The sequence below is a fragment of the Seriola aureovittata genome, chromosome 2 (assembly GCF_021018895.1).
Source record: "Seriola aureovittata isolate HTS-2021-v1 ecotype China chromosome 2, ASM2101889v1, whole genome shotgun sequence".
Taxonomy (NCBI): domain Eukaryota; kingdom Metazoa; phylum Chordata; class Actinopteri; order Carangiformes; family Carangidae; genus Seriola; species Seriola aureovittata.
In genome coordinates this window covers 18,708,473-18,726,715 of record NC_079365.1, presented here as the reverse complement: position 1 = coordinate 18,726,715, position 18,243 = coordinate 18,708,473, and the positions used below count along the sequence as shown (strand labels likewise).

Here is an 18,243-nt window from a genome sequence, read left to right as displayed (position 1 = left end):
GAAATTGGTGCTGCTTGCACAGACTGTTGGCCCGCCTTTTTAAAATGAACAGTACAGTGCACATGCTGGTAGCTGTATCCTCTACAGTCTATAATTCTCTTTTAAGAAGCAATGAAGGAAATACTTGTACTACTGGTTCTGTTGAGTGCCGAAACTGCCAAGGTAGGCTTCGTGTCTGTCTTTTATTCTGTCATGCACTCTGAAAAGTTGTCTTTGAGTTGTTAGTAAGTTTCACTTACTCCTGGGAATGTGAAGTAGGAGGCACTGGGGGACTTTTAAAGTTAGTATTTGAAAATATGTCAAATGATGGTTGTGTTATACAAATGGAAACACATTAGACCATAAAGTCTATCTTGGTACCTGTCCTGAAGCCAACAAAGAGAATTATCCTTTTCTTTTAAAACATTCCCAATAGTCCTTTACTGTATATCAGTTTTGTCCTCAGTGTAGACGATGTGAAATTACAGTAGGTTTAAAGCATAGTTTTTGTTGTGGTGAATCTATGAATATTTGGTTTCGTGTGTCTGACATTTGAGTTCAGTTTCAGACTGAATATCTCATTGTTGAGACACCCAGTTATGAAATGATGTAGCAACTTTCTCTGTTGTCTTTCAATCTCACTTTGCACTTCTCATAAACAAGATTTTGAGGCATGCAGTCAGGAGAAAAAGGAAAAAACAGTAATGTTCTCTTTGATTGTCCCTTCCCGGAGGTTTATCTTATCATCGCTCCCTGTGCTATCAGGGGTCACTCCACAGAAAGAACTTTGTGCCTCAGAAGCGAAGGCTTCTTGGTTGCCGCCTCTATTTCCTGTAATACGAGAAACACACTGCAGTTGTCAGCATATTCTGCATATTTTGCTTGTCATTGGTGGGTACTGTGGTGAGACAGTTTCAGGCTTATGCACAGTATAGGTGTGTGAACCTTTTCAGCACACCAATGCTGTGGTTACTGTATTTATGATATCTTAGTAGGGGGAGAATTAAAGTGAGGTTGTACGTGTACAACATGTATGCATGTGCGCAATGCCTGAAGCCCAAACTATTTAGAGGGCCCCACATAGAGGGGAGAGATACTGTGGAAATGAAATGCACCGCCTACAAGTTGAGAACAATGTCTGCCTGTTTGACCATGTCTGCAACTCAGGTCGGGTGCAGTACCAGAAGGGAAAAAGTGGGTGCAAGTGTGGGTGGTCAGGTATTACTTTAGGTGCTTGTTTAACATAATGAAAAGTTTAACCAGTCATTGGTCAACTTGTCTGCTTCCCCCGTTAGCAACTGACTGACTAAATTGTTGATTTTAAAATTACTGTCTTTATTGATGGATTGAAGGTGTAGGTTTAGCGTACTTCAGAGCAGGTGCATTTCAAGGGAAAAGCTCTGGCACATACGTGTCTGGGTTGCAAACATTTTTCACATTAGTAGTTTCAAAGTTACTCAGTTTACCTGAATGACCAAGCCCTTGCCCTCTGGCAGTTTTAATGTGGCTCTGCATGTGTGTCAGTAGGTTATGAGAAAAGACTTCTATGTTTTCCCCCATCTTCATCTGACCAGCAGAGGATAAGCATCGTCTCAATTTCCTGTAGGTGTGCTCTCAGCCCTATACGGTGGACTCAAATGGAAACTGTCGCAACTCAACAAGAGAATACATGCCTGATGAATCTAACCTGTGTTGCAAGAAATGCCGCCCTGGTAAGCATTGTGCTGTAAACAACAGCAAGGACTGCAATCTTTTCTTTCTTTTTTTTCAAAAGTTTCATTAGAAAAGAAAACCACACACACACCCAGACTAATATCAGTGCTTGGGTACATACTGTACTGAAACTCAAAGTTGTCTCAGGGTAGTTTAAAATAAAAAGGTTATTTGATGGTCTATCCTGGTACCTGTCCTGAAGCCAACTAAAAAAAAAGTATTTTCTTTTAAATCATTCTTAACAGTCCTTTTCTGTATAAATATCAGTTTTGTCCTGAGTGTAGACGATGTGACATTACAGTAGAGAGTCATACTGTGAGGATTTAACGTTTAGAAATACACACATAACTTGAACTGTTGTTGTTAAAAGCTGGGGCGTGAAGGTGTGAGAGGAGATAAATATCAGCTACTGTAGCTAAAGACATTTTTTATGTTCCTTGTTTCATCTGGGGAAACAAGGAGCATGAAGTAAATTTTTTCATATACTGCTATTTCATACAGTATTAGTATTTTGGGAATAAGCAGATATGTAATGGGAAGTAAGAGTAGCTACCACCTCAACTATCTCAAAATAGATTTGGGGTAGTTTAGAAAATGTTGCCTAGGCATACTTTGTCTTCCAAAGAATGCTGACAGCTTTATTTTTTAACACTGGACCAGACAGAGAGAGACAAAAGCAGTGTATCATTTCTCAATACGAACTGGTGCTGGCAGATTAATTAAGCTAACGTTAAAATCCATGAGTTGGTTGAAAACATTGTCTCTGGCTGACTCTTTAATGTTTCCTGCTGACTTGTTTTAAAACAAAAATCCCATAAAAGGGGGTCTTCAAAATGCATTTGTGGCTAAAAACATGATATACTTTAGTGCTAAATGACAGAGGCTAAGATCAGTTTGTTCTGCATTTCTGTCAACATGCCCTTCTTCTTTTGACTGTTACTTCTACTAAGTGATTGAGATTAAAAGTACCATTGTAGTTTATGTAGCACAGCAAGTGTTTTGGCTTTGGACAGTACGAGTGTGACATCTGTGGTTCAGGTGTGGCCAGCAGTGCAGCATGAGCTGCAGCTCATACAGAGCAGAAATGTAAACACAGTGTGTCAAATTACATTAGTGAAGATTTTAGTTCTCAGGGTGAATTTTCCTTAGAAGCTTTTTCATCAGAGCTGTCCTCCACACCCTTTCCCAATCAAGATTTGAGCTATAAAAAATGTTGAAGTGCTCAAGCAATATCTCATGTGTCTGCTAACCTCATTTCTCCCACTCGGACTGGAGTTAATTGTTTTACATTCCATTTCTCGACTATGGAGTGAGTGAGGTTAGCAGTGGGTGTTTGTCTGAATAGCTTTTAGCTTTTAAATGTGTGTATTTAATTGAATAGCCACTATATCTTACTCCTCTCAAGCATCTGAGTGAAAAAGTAACACTTCTATTTGCATTAGTTACTTAAACTGATCGTAAATCTCATAAATAAAAACTTCACCGAACATAAAATACATGTAAGCCAGTATCTGTGTCATACAAACTATGTATTGCCATTTTCATTTTCACACTGTTGTAGGCAAACGATGATAACTATGATCAACAATGAAAACATATGAGGAATCATTTATCTTTGAATCTTTATGTTTTCATAATACAATACCTACATGTTGTTGTAAAATGTGTAAATAATACAGTGACAGTGGATTAATGTGGATTTATTATCACAGGTGAGCGACTGATAGAGGACTGCACTGAAACTACTGAGAGTGTGTGTGCAAAGTGTGAACCAGGCCAGTACATGGAGAGCTGGAACTTTGCCCAAAACTGCTTCTCCTGTGAAAAATGCAAAACAAGTCAGTAGCTGCACTATAAATCTCCATGTTGGAAAGAATGCTAATTTGATTTTATATCTTTTGATTTATTACTTTTGTTCCACTTTTTAACACGACTTTCTCAGTGAGAAAAACATATGTTTCTATATATAACCAGGAAATGGTGTAGAGTACGCCCAGAACTGCTCCTCTACCACAAGGGCCAGGTGTAAGTGCATGCCTGGGATGTATTGTGTGATAGGATTTAACAGCCCATACTGCAAAGAATGTGCGAGGTACATCCCATGCAAAGTTGGTCATGGAGTGTCTCTGCCAGGTACAGCATCTGCTATTTTTTAATAGTCACACATGTGTGTGTTTACCATACATGTAATTCTTGCATATTTTATTAAAAATTTTAAGAACAAACCTTATGGAATGAGCCATCTCCTGTTTGTGAGGGCCCTTTATAATTATTGGAAATTTCACATGTCAAGAATAGATAAATAATTCGTAGAAAATGCGCTCTTGACAATCAATCTACCAATGCTTTAACGCAATAATTAATGTTACATATGTATGCATCATAAAGTTGAAATCAAATAAGATGTCTGATGTTGAAATGTAAGTAAACTGCAGCATATTTGGATGTTGTTCTCAGGGACGGCAAACTCAAATGTGAGGTGTGAACAGTGCCCAGTCGGGACGTTCTCTGACACAATCTCCCTCACGGACCGCTGTCGGCCTCATACAAAGTGAGTGAAGGAAGCTCAGGTAATGTATACATCCGTTAGAAACTCTGATATTTTACCTCTTCCTTTGTTTCTCTACAGCTGTCATGGGAATGCTGTTGTCAGAAAAGGCAACACTACCTCGGACACCTTGTGTGAACATCAGGGTGTTACAACTGCACAGATTCCAAAAACATTAAAAGCGGATGACACTGGCTTTGTAGTCATGACTGCAAGTACAATGAGGAGCACAGTCTTAGAAGTCTCCGACTCCATGCTGCCTGTCTCAAAGGAAGTATTCAACCGTTCAACAAAAAGCCCACCGCCACTCACAGCACCTGACATTACTCTGGGTATGGTCACTGATTTGGTGTTTCTAAGCAATCGTCATGAGAAAACTGTGAGGTATAATTAGTATTTCAATATTTCTCTCTTTCTACCTCTGTGTTGTGTCTGTTTTTATGTCTGTGCTAGTTGCTGTCAGTGCTGGAATCATTGGATCCGTTTTGCTTTTCATCATTATCATTTTGGTGTGTTTTTACAAACATTTCTGGAAGAAAGGTAAGTTTATCCTGCAAAAAGGGGCATTAATCATATTTTTGTTTTGTGGAAAAGCTATGATTGTATCTGGATTATATTTATCTTCCAAATCAACTTGAAATACAGAATGATAATGACCATTATTTTTCTTATATTATATTATTATATTATACTTTCTGCATCATTCATTTTTTTTGCCCAGACACTGCAGAATTTCCTCTTAAAGTGGATGCAAATGGAAACTGTGAAAGTAGTGATAAAGTGAGTTTTTCCTTGGCTTTTCTTCTTTGTGACTGCATATACACTCAGTGGCCCTTTTATTAGGTACACCTATACAACCTGTTGCAATCAAATACAACAGCTCTGCCATAAATTCTAAAACTTTACAAAGTTTATAATTTTAGTTTTTGGAGACACTGTCAGAAATGTGCAAATTCATTTTTTTCCTATTTATGTTATTATATAAAGTGGGGCTGAATATCAGAAACTCCTCTGAATATAGTGCAGAGCCATCACTTACCATGACCTGAATGCTAAAATAAATAATTGAATGAGCACGTCTATGTTAGGGTCAAGAAAGCTGAAACATAAAAGCACACTTTATGGCTGAACAACTGTATTAGAACGCATTAGACTGTACAGGTGTACCTAATAAAATGACCACGGACTGCAGTTGGAAATGTTGAAAATTAAACTCCACATTTCTTTTTCCTTCAGATCATTCCGGGTTATTTGGGGGAAACTCAACTGATTTCATTGACTCACTCACCAGAACAACAGGGTCTTCTGGGAAAAGGGGAAGCTTGCAGTGACCACAGCCAGTGCAATAACTATACTGAAGCTTTAACCCGAACAGACGGCTGCAGCAGCCATGACTCCATCGGCCCTTTACAATCAACTGTCGCCCTTGACGATTCATGCTCTGCTCTGTCAGAGCCAATGACTTTAATTTCCAACACAGAACCTGTCACACCTCAGCCCAGTGTCCCTGCACAGCACTCCTCTCAGCCTACCAGCCCGCAGATCATCAGCCCTGTGACCACCAGTCCTCATGTCAATGTCAATATCACTTTCCACATAGGAAACGGGTCTGGCGGGACGCCATCTGTTATTCCCACAAACTTGAAGGAAGCAGACTGTCAACTCCCCTTTGGAGAGGAGGAGAAATCCTATAGCATCCCACAGCAAGAAGATGGCAAACATTCGCAAATGTCAGTACAGGACAGTGGAAGTTACAGTGTATGAAGAGTCACCTGCAGGAAAACTGATAAATCGATTAGTTTTTTCTTTCTCTCATGATGCAACGTTGACAGCAATTTGATTGTTTTTATGAGGACATGACAAGCTTAAACTTTCCCATATCAAAATCATATTGTCACTATATATATGTATATACAGAACATTGTAAATAAAGATGCTAATATTGTCTCTCAGTTTGTGAGATAGTACAAGGAGTTAAAATTAAAAAGGGATGTAAATTTTCCCACGTCATCTGTAATAAGGTAATGAGTTAAAATCCAGATTTTCCTATCTTTGCAAGAGTATTTAATTACTGCCCCACCTCAAACTTGTCTCGTAGGCTATAAAATTATATCCCATACATGTTACCAAATGTTGGAAGTTCATCACTGAAGACATGTCCAAGTAGAAAGCGTATTTCAGAACAGTGCTGATTCAGATCTTACAAAGCTGATTTTATGTGAAAATATTGTAGCTAGTTTAATTTTTCCCATACTTGCAAGAGTTGAGAATAAGAGAATGTGAGGATGACAGAAAACAAATAATAAATCCTACAATTGTTAACCTTAAGAGCCCCAGTGCCACAGACAACCCACCAAGACCACAGAGAGGGGACACAACCAAAACAAAACATCAAACAAACAACAAACAACCACAAATAGGCAAAAAACCCCACAAGATTACCTAAAAAAAAGACTCAAACAACCACAAAGAGATGCAAAACATTTCATTTATAGTTGTTTTACAACTCTTTCAGTGTGGGGTCTCATAATCTGTCCATGCCTGGCCCCTAATAAGTGTCAGAAAACTGAATGATGGTTTAACCAATTAAAAAATAAAAATTCATTTTTAAATTTAAGTTTTTGCTAAAAATCAACCAGGACAATTACCACATTATGAATTGATGAGCTTCCTGGCTACTGGCTTCTGTTAGGCCGGAAAAGAACAAGGACCTTGGTTAATTAAAGGTAAGACTTTCTCATAGCCTACCTTCAAAGGCCTTTTTTGTTTTGTTGAGGGAACTGAATTTAATACTTTTTTTGTCAAGACCTGCAGACACCTCATACTATATATAAAGTTCTTTATCTATCTTTATACACAGTATTTGGCAGATATCCTGTGAGTTTAATGGATTTAGGCCTATACCTAGACTATGGATGCACTGGTATATGGGAAACCCTCCACCACCTGTACTGTGAACACTAGGGCGTTTTCTGCGGACGCTCCTGACACCTGCTGGTTAATGGTGGACACGGCAGCTGATGACAACCTCTATCTTTTGGCTCATAAAAACGTTTCAGTCAACAGTGACAGTCCATTTTAAAGGCTGTTCCTACCATCATTTTTAAGTCAGCATCTCATACGGGTCAACTTGCAGTTTGAGTCTATCTTATTTTAGTGCTATGTTTGTTTGTTGTAATGAAGGCGAATCAAGGTGGCTAGGCAGCGATGCTAACCGGGGGACGTCTGAGCCATTCCATTCCTAAAGGGGGACAATACTTGTACTTATTATTTGTTTTACGCTTCATATTCACTTACCAAATCACTTTAATTCCTAAATTACATACAGAATAATTGTGTAAATAATAATAAGATTTCGTATATACATATTTATGAACAAATTGCTGTTATCTCGTAAATATAATGTTTGATACCTCCACCCCCCACGGTTCAGTACCGTTGGTTCCGTCTGTTGCCGCTGTGTGTTGCTCTCCTTCCTGAAAGAGACTTGCACTGGAGCCACTGATGTTGCTGCGCTGAAGCTGGTGAGTCGAGTCTTTTTCTCAATTTTTTTAAAATCAATTTCTTCAATTATAAACTGTCATATTAATATGGCTTTGCCTTTTATATGCGCCCCTCGAATCCATCTTTTTTAATATATAGCTTCTTAAACAATTGTTTTGCCCCCATTTTTTGTGTGTGTCTCTGCCCCCTCTCATCCTCCCGCTGTGGTTGGAGGTGTCGTGGTCCTGGTCGGTTATGTTTACAAATCAAGCTCGCAAGCAAGGTGGATCGAGCCAGTGCAAAAGCATGTATTCTAGGCTAAAGCACAAATGTAGGTTGGATAGTTTGTGGCCCAGGCTGCTGAAACCTTTTTCATTAGGGAATTTAAAAGGAAGCTTCTTAACACCGGGGAGGAAGGAAGACAGGGTAAAAGATAATACCGCTGCAGGTGTTTCCCTGATTTCCCTGTTGATTGGTGCAGACAGTCATCTGTGGAAGTCAGTAAATCCTCCACAGTTAGAGGGGAAAGCGATGTAGCAGGCGGAGAAGTTGAAATTGAGGTATATGTTGTTGTTAAATTATTAAATGATGCAAGCGCAAGACATTGTGCAGGTTCTGCCATCATTAGTTAGTGTTGGTTTTATAATGATTTGATCGACACAACTCAAGTAGGCTACTCTTTGATTAAAAGTGCTTTGAAATAGGGCTGCATCTAACGACTATTTTAATTATCCTTTAATCTGCTAATTAATTTCTCAACTTGGTCAAAATCAAGTCAGAAAGTACTGAAGCACAATGCAAGAAATGCATTTTCCCAAAGGGGACGTCTTTAGAATATTTGGTGTGGTGACCAACAGCCCCAAACCACAAGATATTCAATGTACTGCCATCAAAAGCAAACAAAACCAGCAACTATTGACATTTAATACACCGAAATCTGTCAGTGTTTTTTGGGTAAAAATTATTTAAAACAATAACTAGGTTATCAGTTTTTCTGTTGATTAATTTCCTTTTGATCAATTAAACAATTTACACCTCTACTTTCAAACCCTGGTTTTACCAGTGTCGGCTGTGCGCAGTGACAGCCAGCTTTGACAGCACACTCAAATCTCCTGTATGTTAAATGGGCTGTCATTGACATCCTTTTTGTCAATGAGTAACCACAAGAATCTTCTCCAGTTAATGATTTCTCTGCTATACATGTATTAGACCGTGTGATAGGTGCTAGTATTCTCTACTAATAAAAGATTAGTGGCATCTTATTGTTGTTATTTGTCATGTTTCAACAGACACGATAAAGGTGAAATCCCAAGATTCCTGAAGATCTTGTCAGTCAGCTCCCACATGGCAGTGAACCTCTCAACTGAAGATTAAACCACCTTCAGCTCCAAAGCATTGCCCACTTAGATGCCGCTCGGTCTTCACCTTTTCAAATGGCTTGCTGTCTGAAGGACGAGCTCCTCTGTTCCATCTGCCTCAGCATCTACCAGGACCCGGTCAGCTTTGGCTGCGAGCACTACTTCTGCAGAAAGTGCATTACCGAGCACTGGAGCAGACAGGAGCCTCACGGAACACGAGACTGCCCAGAGTGCCGGAGGACCTTCACCGATCCTCTCCTCTCCCCGAGTCTCAAGTTGTCCAACATTGTGGAGCGCTACTCCGCCTTCCCGCTGGACGCCATCCTTAACGCTCAGAGGAGCTCCTATCCCTGCAAGGACCACGAGAAGGTCAAGCTCTTCTGCCTCACTGATAAAAGTCTGGTGTGCTTCTTCTGCGACGAGCCAGCACTACACGAGCAGCACCAAGTGACCACTATTGACGAGGCTTACGAGGAGATACAGGTCAGCTGTAGCACATACACACTGTGACAGCTCATTAGCAAGGGTGAGGCTGACATTTTCTTAAAACCCGTCAGTACTCTGCGCCACATTCAGGCAGTTGCACTCACTGACCCCGTGGGAGCTGCCCAGACAGTTCAGCCTCAGTCCCTTTACTGCCACAGAGCATCTCCACTGAAGCAGTGTGGAGATTCTGTGCTTAGCTTATGAGTACTTTGAGCACAGTAGGTGGTGAGGAATGAGACATATCTAATTTACCTTTCCCTCTCTGATGCCCACATTACCTGACTCATCTGTGAGTTCAGTTCAGTGTCACACCTCTCTGAAGCAAAGTTTTTATTTTTTTCCCACACAGGATTTAATGTCAAATCTGCCTTTATATTGCCTGCTGTGGTTAGTTTAAATTACAAATATAGATTCTGGAAATATTTCAGAAAAAGTAAAATAACACACAAACAGAAATGTATTAGAGTTTATTTGTGTTTTATCAGCATTATAGATAAATTGCAACATCTGCGATTCAAGTCTGGCAGGAGGCCTTTGTTGCATGTCAACCCCTAATCTCTCTCCCTGTGTTTCCTGTCGTGTCTCTGCTTTGTATTTTGCCCCAAAATGGCACAAAAATACTTAAAAAAAAGAAAGGGAAAAAAAGATGTTTTGTTTTCATGAAGAGATCTTGACTCAGCAATGAATGAAATTTAAATACACCAGCGTTTGTTGAAATGAAGGGGAAAAAAACACTTACATTTCTTAAAATCCTTAATGAGCCAGTAATCTTTTCATGAAAGTGACTTTGATGAACTTCCACATGTTAATGTGTCATATGTGTTTACACTGAGTCATGTTTTCCTCTTTAACAGGGCTGGTTCTGTGTTTGCTTTCCTCTCACTGTTTGGATAATTCCATTCCCACAGAGCCAAAATCCAATAACTGTGAAACAAATCTCCTAATCCTGTTCCTTCTTTGCTCCAGTATGCATAGAAACACATTCCAATCTAATGTTATGTAGTCTGTCTTATTTCTGAATTCTGCCCTTACTAAAGTAGATATTCAGATCTGTTTTCAGGTAACGTAAAAAAAGCATTAGATATCCAGTTTTCTTGGCAAACATCACGGTGAGCTTTTTGATGAGAAACAGACCAAAATGTTGGTGGCTGACACTCAGCTGTGCGGTTATGAAAGGTTTACACTCAGACCACCACACTGCATTATCTCTGCTTTTGGTTGCAGAGACTGTATCAGTGTGATGGCCTATTCATTCCCCTGACCTCTCACGCCCTTCTAAAAGTGCATCTTTAACGGCAAGCTCAATCTACCTTGAATGCTCTAAATCAATGAGCAGGTTTATATGCAGACTGCAGTTGATTTATAAACTCTATCTGATGGAGGAATAGGGAGACAAATCGTTGAATAACAGTCATTTTTATCATTTGTTTTCGAATGGCAGCATGAATGACCAAAAGCCTTGTGACAGTCTAGTCCAGAAATACTGTAATGAATAAAGACAAACTTTAGAACTAGAGAAAGTTATCAAGTTATCCAAGGAAATATGGTTGAATTAGTGTCATGGTTAGATCTGTATTAATTGCCCCAGGTTTTAGCTCATATGGCCAAGATCTCACATCAACTAGACGGATTCCAGACATTGCAGATTTTTGAGTGATTTAAATAGGTGTGGTGTTGTCCTCTTTAGCAGATGTTGGAGAAACAACCACCAATCAGTCAGAACTTTGTCAGATGGATAAAGAATAAGGGCATCGTCTTCCTATTTCAGAACCAGAAAAGTGGCCACAAAAATAACAAGCGTGGACAAGATTGCACAACAATGCAGGTTCTCAAGTCAATTTACAGTAGTAATAAATCTTAAGTTGATGTATTTCTCATATGTTCATGAAAAACAAAGTTAACTCCTCTAAGCAGCTGCTATTGCAGCTTTTACAGATATGATGGATATGCCTCTTGCTTACTGGCAATATTTAATCTATTTTTAGTTTTTATGAAAAAAAAACATGCTTTTGTTTGGATTGTAACCAATTTTTTCCACTGAGGTTTTTGTGATGACAAAGAAAGACATTAAACATGGAATAAAAGACAGGTACAATTAATTCAATTAATAGATTACACGTAAACATATTCAGTGGGTAGTACAGAGCTACAGTTGCACCCGCCTGTGTTCTGCGTTAAATGTAATTAACAGTGCTGTGAACATCAATGCTGTTCTCCTTAACTTCCAATCAGACTCTGTGCCGAAAGCCTGAGAAAGGTCAAAACTGTGTAATCTGGGAGCAGAAGTAATTAGGCCCAGCACAAGATGTTTCCCTTTTCTTGGACACCAGCTTGTCCCTCTGCTTGGAGCTCCTTTCAAGGCGGCGATCTGGCATTTGGTATTCTGGCAGGAGCTTTTGGAGACTTCCCAGATCTACAATACTGAGAGAGAGTATGAGTACACAGAGGCCCCATCGGAAACAGCCATGTCCCGCGATGAGCTTGGCATAGTCGCTGTTTTAGATCTACAAGTGGGGTGGTTTGTTATGTAACATCGCGGCCTTACCAGACAAACACAAACTTTAGAACGAGGCAGCAGATGGCATTACTATTATTTTCTGTCACGTTCATTGGAGATCACAAAGTACATTTTATTAGGAATGTGTCTAGTGTAACTGTGAACCCTGTGATATTAGTCAGCTCACAAGTTTACTCATTATTTCTCTTTTTCTTTCCAGCCAGTAGACAGGAGCCGTGTCGGATAGAAACAAATGTGTGAGAGCTGTGTCCTCAGGCACTAACTTCACTTTTAGCATCAGGCTTGACAGTACTTAACTAAAGTGCCAAAACAACATGGTGAGGATGTGTTAAACTGCAGCAGCAATCAGTGCTTTGACTATCTAGGCCACAGGGGCACATGTCATGCCAGCTTGGTGGCCTTTTTTTAAAATGAATCTTAGAGTTTTTGTTGGGTGGGAAAGTTGGTAGATGAGCGGAAAAGGATTTGGTAGATTGAAAGCCAAAGCTTAGTCTCTTTGTGTTGAATTGTTTGACACTCTGGCACTTTAAGATGAGTGCACAAAGAGGGCAGGTAAAATGTTTGTGGTTTGGTCAAAACTGCGAAATATTCTGGAAAGAGTCACAATTTTTTCCCGGAGTAATTTAAAAAAAAAAAAAAAACATACTAATGGCTGAGGAATCATGATTCATTATTACTGTCCATTTTCCCAGCAGTGTTTGTTATTAGATTACATCATCCTCTCACCCCATCAACTGCTAGAGGAGCAGGATGACACACACATATGCTCCATCACCTTGTTGTTGTTACTCAGCTTTCTTCAGAGAGCACAGCACTGATGATCACTGTCTCACAATCGGAACTACAAAATCCAATCAGCATCTTCAGTAATCACTCAGACTCAGACATTTGGACTAATCCTTAGAATGGGCCGCCATGAAGAAATACAGAAACATAAAAACAGTCGACCGGGACCCAGAACTGCTGAATTCCTCTGGAGGCACATCAGTAGGAGCATTTGATCTCTAAATACATACTGTAATTATGGTATGGGTATGTTCATGGCTTATATTTTACTTAAGCTTTAATTCATTGTTACCACACATTCATATATTCAAAGCCTTAGATTTGGTATTCTGCAACAGACTAAATTTCCACAGGGTTCAGAGATGTCACACACTTCTGTTATGTCGTGCCACCACCGCTTTAACTGTGTGTTGACAGTGTGTTTGGTTGGCCAGTGTCCACTGATGAGTGCAGCCTTTGGTTGGTTGTAATCTCCTTAGCCTGGCATGTCACTTTGCTGACCTCAGGCCCTGAGTCTTGCTGCTGTGTTGAGAGCTTTACCTCCTGCTGATGTGCATCCTTTTCCTCCGTTAACGCTCCCTTCGGGCCAAATTTGAAATGCACAAACACATCCAGCACCCGACTGTTGCACGGTGACGCACACACATCTGACAAACATTCACCCAACACATAATTGCTCTCTTCCGCGCATTTCTCAACATAAAGGACATTAAGGTAGGATCGAGTGGGATTTGTCTGTGGCTCTGCCATTTGCTTCAGGGAGCGGAGATTTCACAGGGAACTAATGCATTCTGATTAGGAGCGGTTTTATTCTGCCAATCGTATTGGATGCTATTAAATACCATTTAAACCTAATGTGCAAGAGCAGAAAGCCCTTTTTAATGCAAAATTATCTTAAACTTCTTGAGAACTAAAACATTTAACAGAGCCACAATCATCTCTAGAAATCTCCAGTTTCTTAATACACATCATTTTAATCCTCTGTTATTTCGTTGTGAACAATTTTGGCCTGTCAGTCTCACTCTTTGAACTCATAAGATGAGGTTATAACCGAGAAGCCAAACATTCCTATCTACCGAGCCTCTATTCCTCCACCCTTGTAAAGTGTGTGCTTTATGTTCTGGGAAATAATGTCTTTATTTTAGGCATCATAGGCTAATGGTGATGAGATTACATTTCCCTCCCTCTGTCATGCTTCACTTGGGGTGCTGGCGCCATCTTAAATAGAGGTTGGCTGGATCACTGTAACCCTGATTGGAGCTGGACGAAGCTGTGCACTTATTATCACACCACTGTGGCCTAAAGTTGGCAGTCAGCTCCTGCGGAGGACAAAGTGGAAGCCACAGTGGCCACTGTGCCTTAATTGTGATGATCAAGACTGTCAGTGGGCTGTGCACAACCAAAGTATTGCAGGGTGAGCCAGACTCTTCCTGCTGTCTGCTTGCCCAAGGGACATCTTTACGCTCTACTTGACAGCGGTGCAAAACCAGATAAGAAGACTGCAGCCCCTAGTTATCCATGCACATTTGGGGACTTAACTTTGTTCCTGAGACTATAGATACTGTAGTTGGTATGGGAAAGAAGAATAGCAGCAGGCAGCTGTGCAGTGACGCTGGTTTGAGTTCGACAAAAACCCACGCAGCTGAAGAATTAAATGATTACTGTGGCGTTGTACAGTCTCCCACACAGACCTGTCACTCAAAGTGTCCAGATGCACCTGTGTGCTGTCCTCCATTAACACCATTCTTATACCTAGTTATTTCTTCCTTATCACACCACAAACATGGGATTAATCGTGAGAACGTATTAGCATTTTTCTCATTTGCCTCGCTGTAATGCAGTGTGGTGTTTGAAAAGGGAGAATGAGCATGCCAGCCTTTGAAGTGTTCCTCTGGTGGTTTGAAAACAGGGCTGTCTTTCACTCTCCAACTGACAGAGCCCAGCCGAGAGCTCTCTCTGAGCCTGCCATCACCACGCATGGCCGTGCTGCTGCAGTAATGAGTCAGGCAATTTCAAGGGCACCCACGGCTGCCATCTCCCCTGTGGCTCGCCTCAGACTGCTCTCCTTTCCTATAGCAGCTCCATCTCTCTCTCTCTCTCTCTCTCTCTCTCTCTCTCTCTCTCTGTGTCTCTTTTTTTTTCTCTCTCCTGTGCTGTCTTCTCTCTCAGTAATCTTCTCCTCGTTCCTGAGGTATGTGCTTTATTAAATGCCACAGATCTTGTTTGGTAACCAATTCTTTTGAAGAAGTTAGTTCCCAGCCCCCCACCCTGCTAATTTCCCACCACCCACCCACCCACACCAAACAAATTAGTTTGTCCAGCTTGGTGGTCAGTCAGGGTGGTGTGGCAGAGAGGCAGCATTCATGTGGAAATGGAGCCATGGGGAAAGACACAACAGTCATGTTACATTAGAGTATTGCTGGCATAATATCCTCATCCAGAGAAAGGCGATAGCTTGTCCTGCACTTAATATTGATACAGCTGATGATGCTTGGGGCAGGGTGCATGCTCACTTCAGCCCATGCTGTTGGTAAATTAGCAGATAAACGGCTACAATGATTGGAGAAAGAAGAGCTGCTGCTGCGTCCATCACACGTAACATTTTGTCTTGTTTAGATGATTACTTTGGCTTACACTTGAGTGAGTCAGATGTCTGTACATCTGTTATGCATTAGATATGTTTATGTAGGCCTTCGGCACAGATGAGTTGGATTTGCAATTTCTCACATGTTTGCTAGCAAGTAAAAATGGCTCATTTTAGACCTGTTTAACAGCTACATGCTGTAAGATGCATAGAGACCAGGAAACCACACACATACACACACATATATATATATATATATATATACACACACACACACACACACACACACACACACACACACACACACACACACACACACACACACACACACACACACACACACACACACACACACTGGCAGGAGAGAAGCCCCTCCTGGGCAGATCATCACACAAAGACACGGTTCTTTTAACTTCATTGTTGCATAAGAAAAGATGCCCCGCTTATCCAGGAACACATAAATGTTCTCCGATATAAATTCATGAGGTTATTATAAAGATCAGCTCTTCGTGTGATTAATAAAGAGCAAATGAGCAGAATTGCTTGTTGACTGGTGCACTTCTGAAATGCACTTCTTCAGCCAGGCTACTGCTCGCGCGACAGAGTCAGGCTCAAACTTCTACAACGAAAACAGAAAACATGTAAACGGTTTTACAACAAGTGTTCAGCAAAGACTGCCACAAGTAGACCCTCCTCAACATTGTTAAAGATATACTCTTGATTGCCATTTTATCAGGAACAGCTAGCTAAAACTAATGCAGTCTAATGCAACAGCCCTGCAATACATCCCACGTTCATGAGGGTTATAATGCTTACTTTATGTTGAAACCAGCCTCCAAAATGACCATTTAATTGAATCCATAATTGAACTGTTCTCTTCTGAACATTATCACTCTCAGTAAGGACTTACTGCAGGGCTGTTGTACTACACTGCAGTAGACTCAAAGAGCTGTAGAATAAACCTGAAACTGACTGTATATTTGCTCAGCAACATTGACGTGTAGAGGTGTATTTCCTTTTCTGTGGAAATGACACCAACTCCCCCCACATGACTGCATTGTGATGATTCATTATAACTGAATGCATTGTACCTGTTGTATGACATCAGTAGTTGGACAGGTACCTGTCAGCTAGTTAAAACCTGCAGGTCACAGGAATGATATGTGCAAGCTGTGACTGGTCTGGCAGGTCAGAGAAGGGAGAGGACGGATCACTGGTGAGGAGAGATTTGCTGGTCATCTCAGTGAATGAAAGGGGAAGTGCTGTCCTTAAAGTTTTGCGGCTTAAAGTGAGGCTTAATGCTGAGCCCTGGCCTCCCTAATGTGAGGCAGATCATCAAGGAGAGTAGCTTGCACACCAGTGACACCGCTATAAAACACATTAAATGAGAGAGGGGAAAAAAAAAAAGACCAGGCAGAGGAATGCTGTATAAAGGGTTACTCTTTCTTCAGCTGCCTCAGAGGTAGAATACCCTGTCAAAAGTGCTGAATGTGAAATGAGAGGTTGAGGAAGATGGCTTTTAGGCAGAGACAATTGCAGATCTTGGTAAATGTTAAAAAAATCCATGAGTGCTGAGTAATCGGAGCGCAGAGCAGTTCATATTCAGTCTTCTTTGCCTTTTAGTTTTGTCTGTGTTGGTTTGATTTTTGGGTGGATGTGCTGTACCCCACCGCCGTTAGCCATTAGACTCTGAGCCCTGCATTGCTTGATTAGCTGGAGAATTAAGACAGATTACAGGCCATTGTTCTCGGGGGTCCGCGCAGGGCCGGACTGGGCCATAATCTCCTGTAATTCCCTGTGTCTGTGATTTGCTGCAGATGATTTAATTAGACGTGCTGCCGATAGTAGTCCTCATTTACAGCTTCCGATCAGCCAGATCTGACTGCCCTCTCTGAGCGAGCCGGTTGCAAAGATGTTTACATGTTAATGCCACCTCCTCTTTAAATAAGAAAGTCAAGCTATATTTGATGTTACCTAGAAACCTGTGGCTCTCACCACAGCCGAGGTGCACAGGGACAGATGATTGATAGGCAGGTGCTGGGAAATCTCTCACATGCTCAGTCTCAGTCTGATTTTATCTGTGGGACTAGGAAAATGGTGTTATATTAATCAACAATTCTTTGTAAAACATTTGTGTAATTCTTAGGCGTGTGAGAAAATCAGGGATGTGATTAAATAATGGCCTTCTGTAATTATCTGTTGAATAGTAAACACCCGATGAAAGTCAGTAAAACTGTAATGACATAGCAGCGCTGGCAAATGCAGCTTTCTTAATGGTAAGTATTGCATCATTGCCTTGTTTGGTCTGTGTAATAATTGTTTCCTTAATAACAATTTAAACACATTAACTGCAGTTTAAATTGTGGACAAATCAAGTTTCTCTGGCCAGGTATTCTTAGAGTTTGTTTATTTCCCATAATGCATTTAGCATTCATCTAGGGTCAGGCTAATCAGTGGGGAGAGGCCAGCTCTCCGTACCCTGCCTCCTCTCTTCATCGTTGCTCTCAGACTGCACATTAACAGAGGTTTCCTGCTCTAGCAGCTGTTACAGTTTAGGTTTTTAGCAGACGCTCTTATCCACTGTGACTCACACTAACTGCAGCTGTAAAACAAGCAAGCATCAAAAGTGTAAACTGCTGCATAGTTTAGAGGGCTGTGAAAGGTATTACAGTTTTAATCAGGAGTCTCATATATTGAAGTGACAGAAAAAACCTCCTGTATCAAAATACAAAGTCGATTGTTTTTTTTGGTTTACAAGTTATGCAAAAAAAAGAAGTTTAAAAAAAAA

At 40.6% G+C, this 18,243-nt stretch overlaps 2 protein-coding genes across 3 annotated transcripts in view; both read left to right on the top strand.

Moving 5' to 3' along the window:
* Positions 1-12: 12 nt before the first annotated feature.
* tnfrsf1b (tumor necrosis factor receptor superfamily, member 1B) lies at positions 13-6,192 on the top strand. 2 transcript variants are annotated; one of them, XM_056385939.1, is made up of 9 exons: positions 13-162; positions 1,586-1,691; positions 3,405-3,530; positions 3,667-3,825; positions 4,150-4,243; positions 4,322-4,572; positions 4,694-4,780; positions 4,962-5,020; positions 5,477-6,192. In XM_056385939.1, the coding sequence occupies exons 1-9, from the start codon at positions 112-114 to the stop codon at positions 6,002-6,004; spliced, it is 1,461 nt and encodes a 486-aa protein (XP_056241914.1). In that variant the 5' UTR covers positions 13-111; the 3' UTR covers positions 6,005-6,192. The 2 variants fall into 2 exon arrangements, with proteins under 2 accessions (XP_056241914.1, XP_056241923.1); XM_056385948.1 differs by having other exon boundaries at positions 56-162; positions 1,557-1,691.
* A 1,445-nt stretch (positions 6,193-7,637) lies between these two features.
* The window catches only part of trim62.1 (tripartite motif containing 62, tandem duplicate 1), a 33,407-nt gene continuing 22,801 nt past the window's right edge, over positions 7,638-18,243 (top strand). Inside the window, exons 1-2 of the mRNA XM_056398581.1 lie at positions 7,638-7,764; positions 9,013-9,564. Of these exons, the coding sequence (XP_056254556.1) occupies positions 9,157-9,564 (408 nt within the window). The 5' untranslated portion in view covers positions 7,638-7,764; positions 9,013-9,156. The remainder of the gene's footprint in view (positions 7,765-9,012; positions 9,565-18,243) is intronic.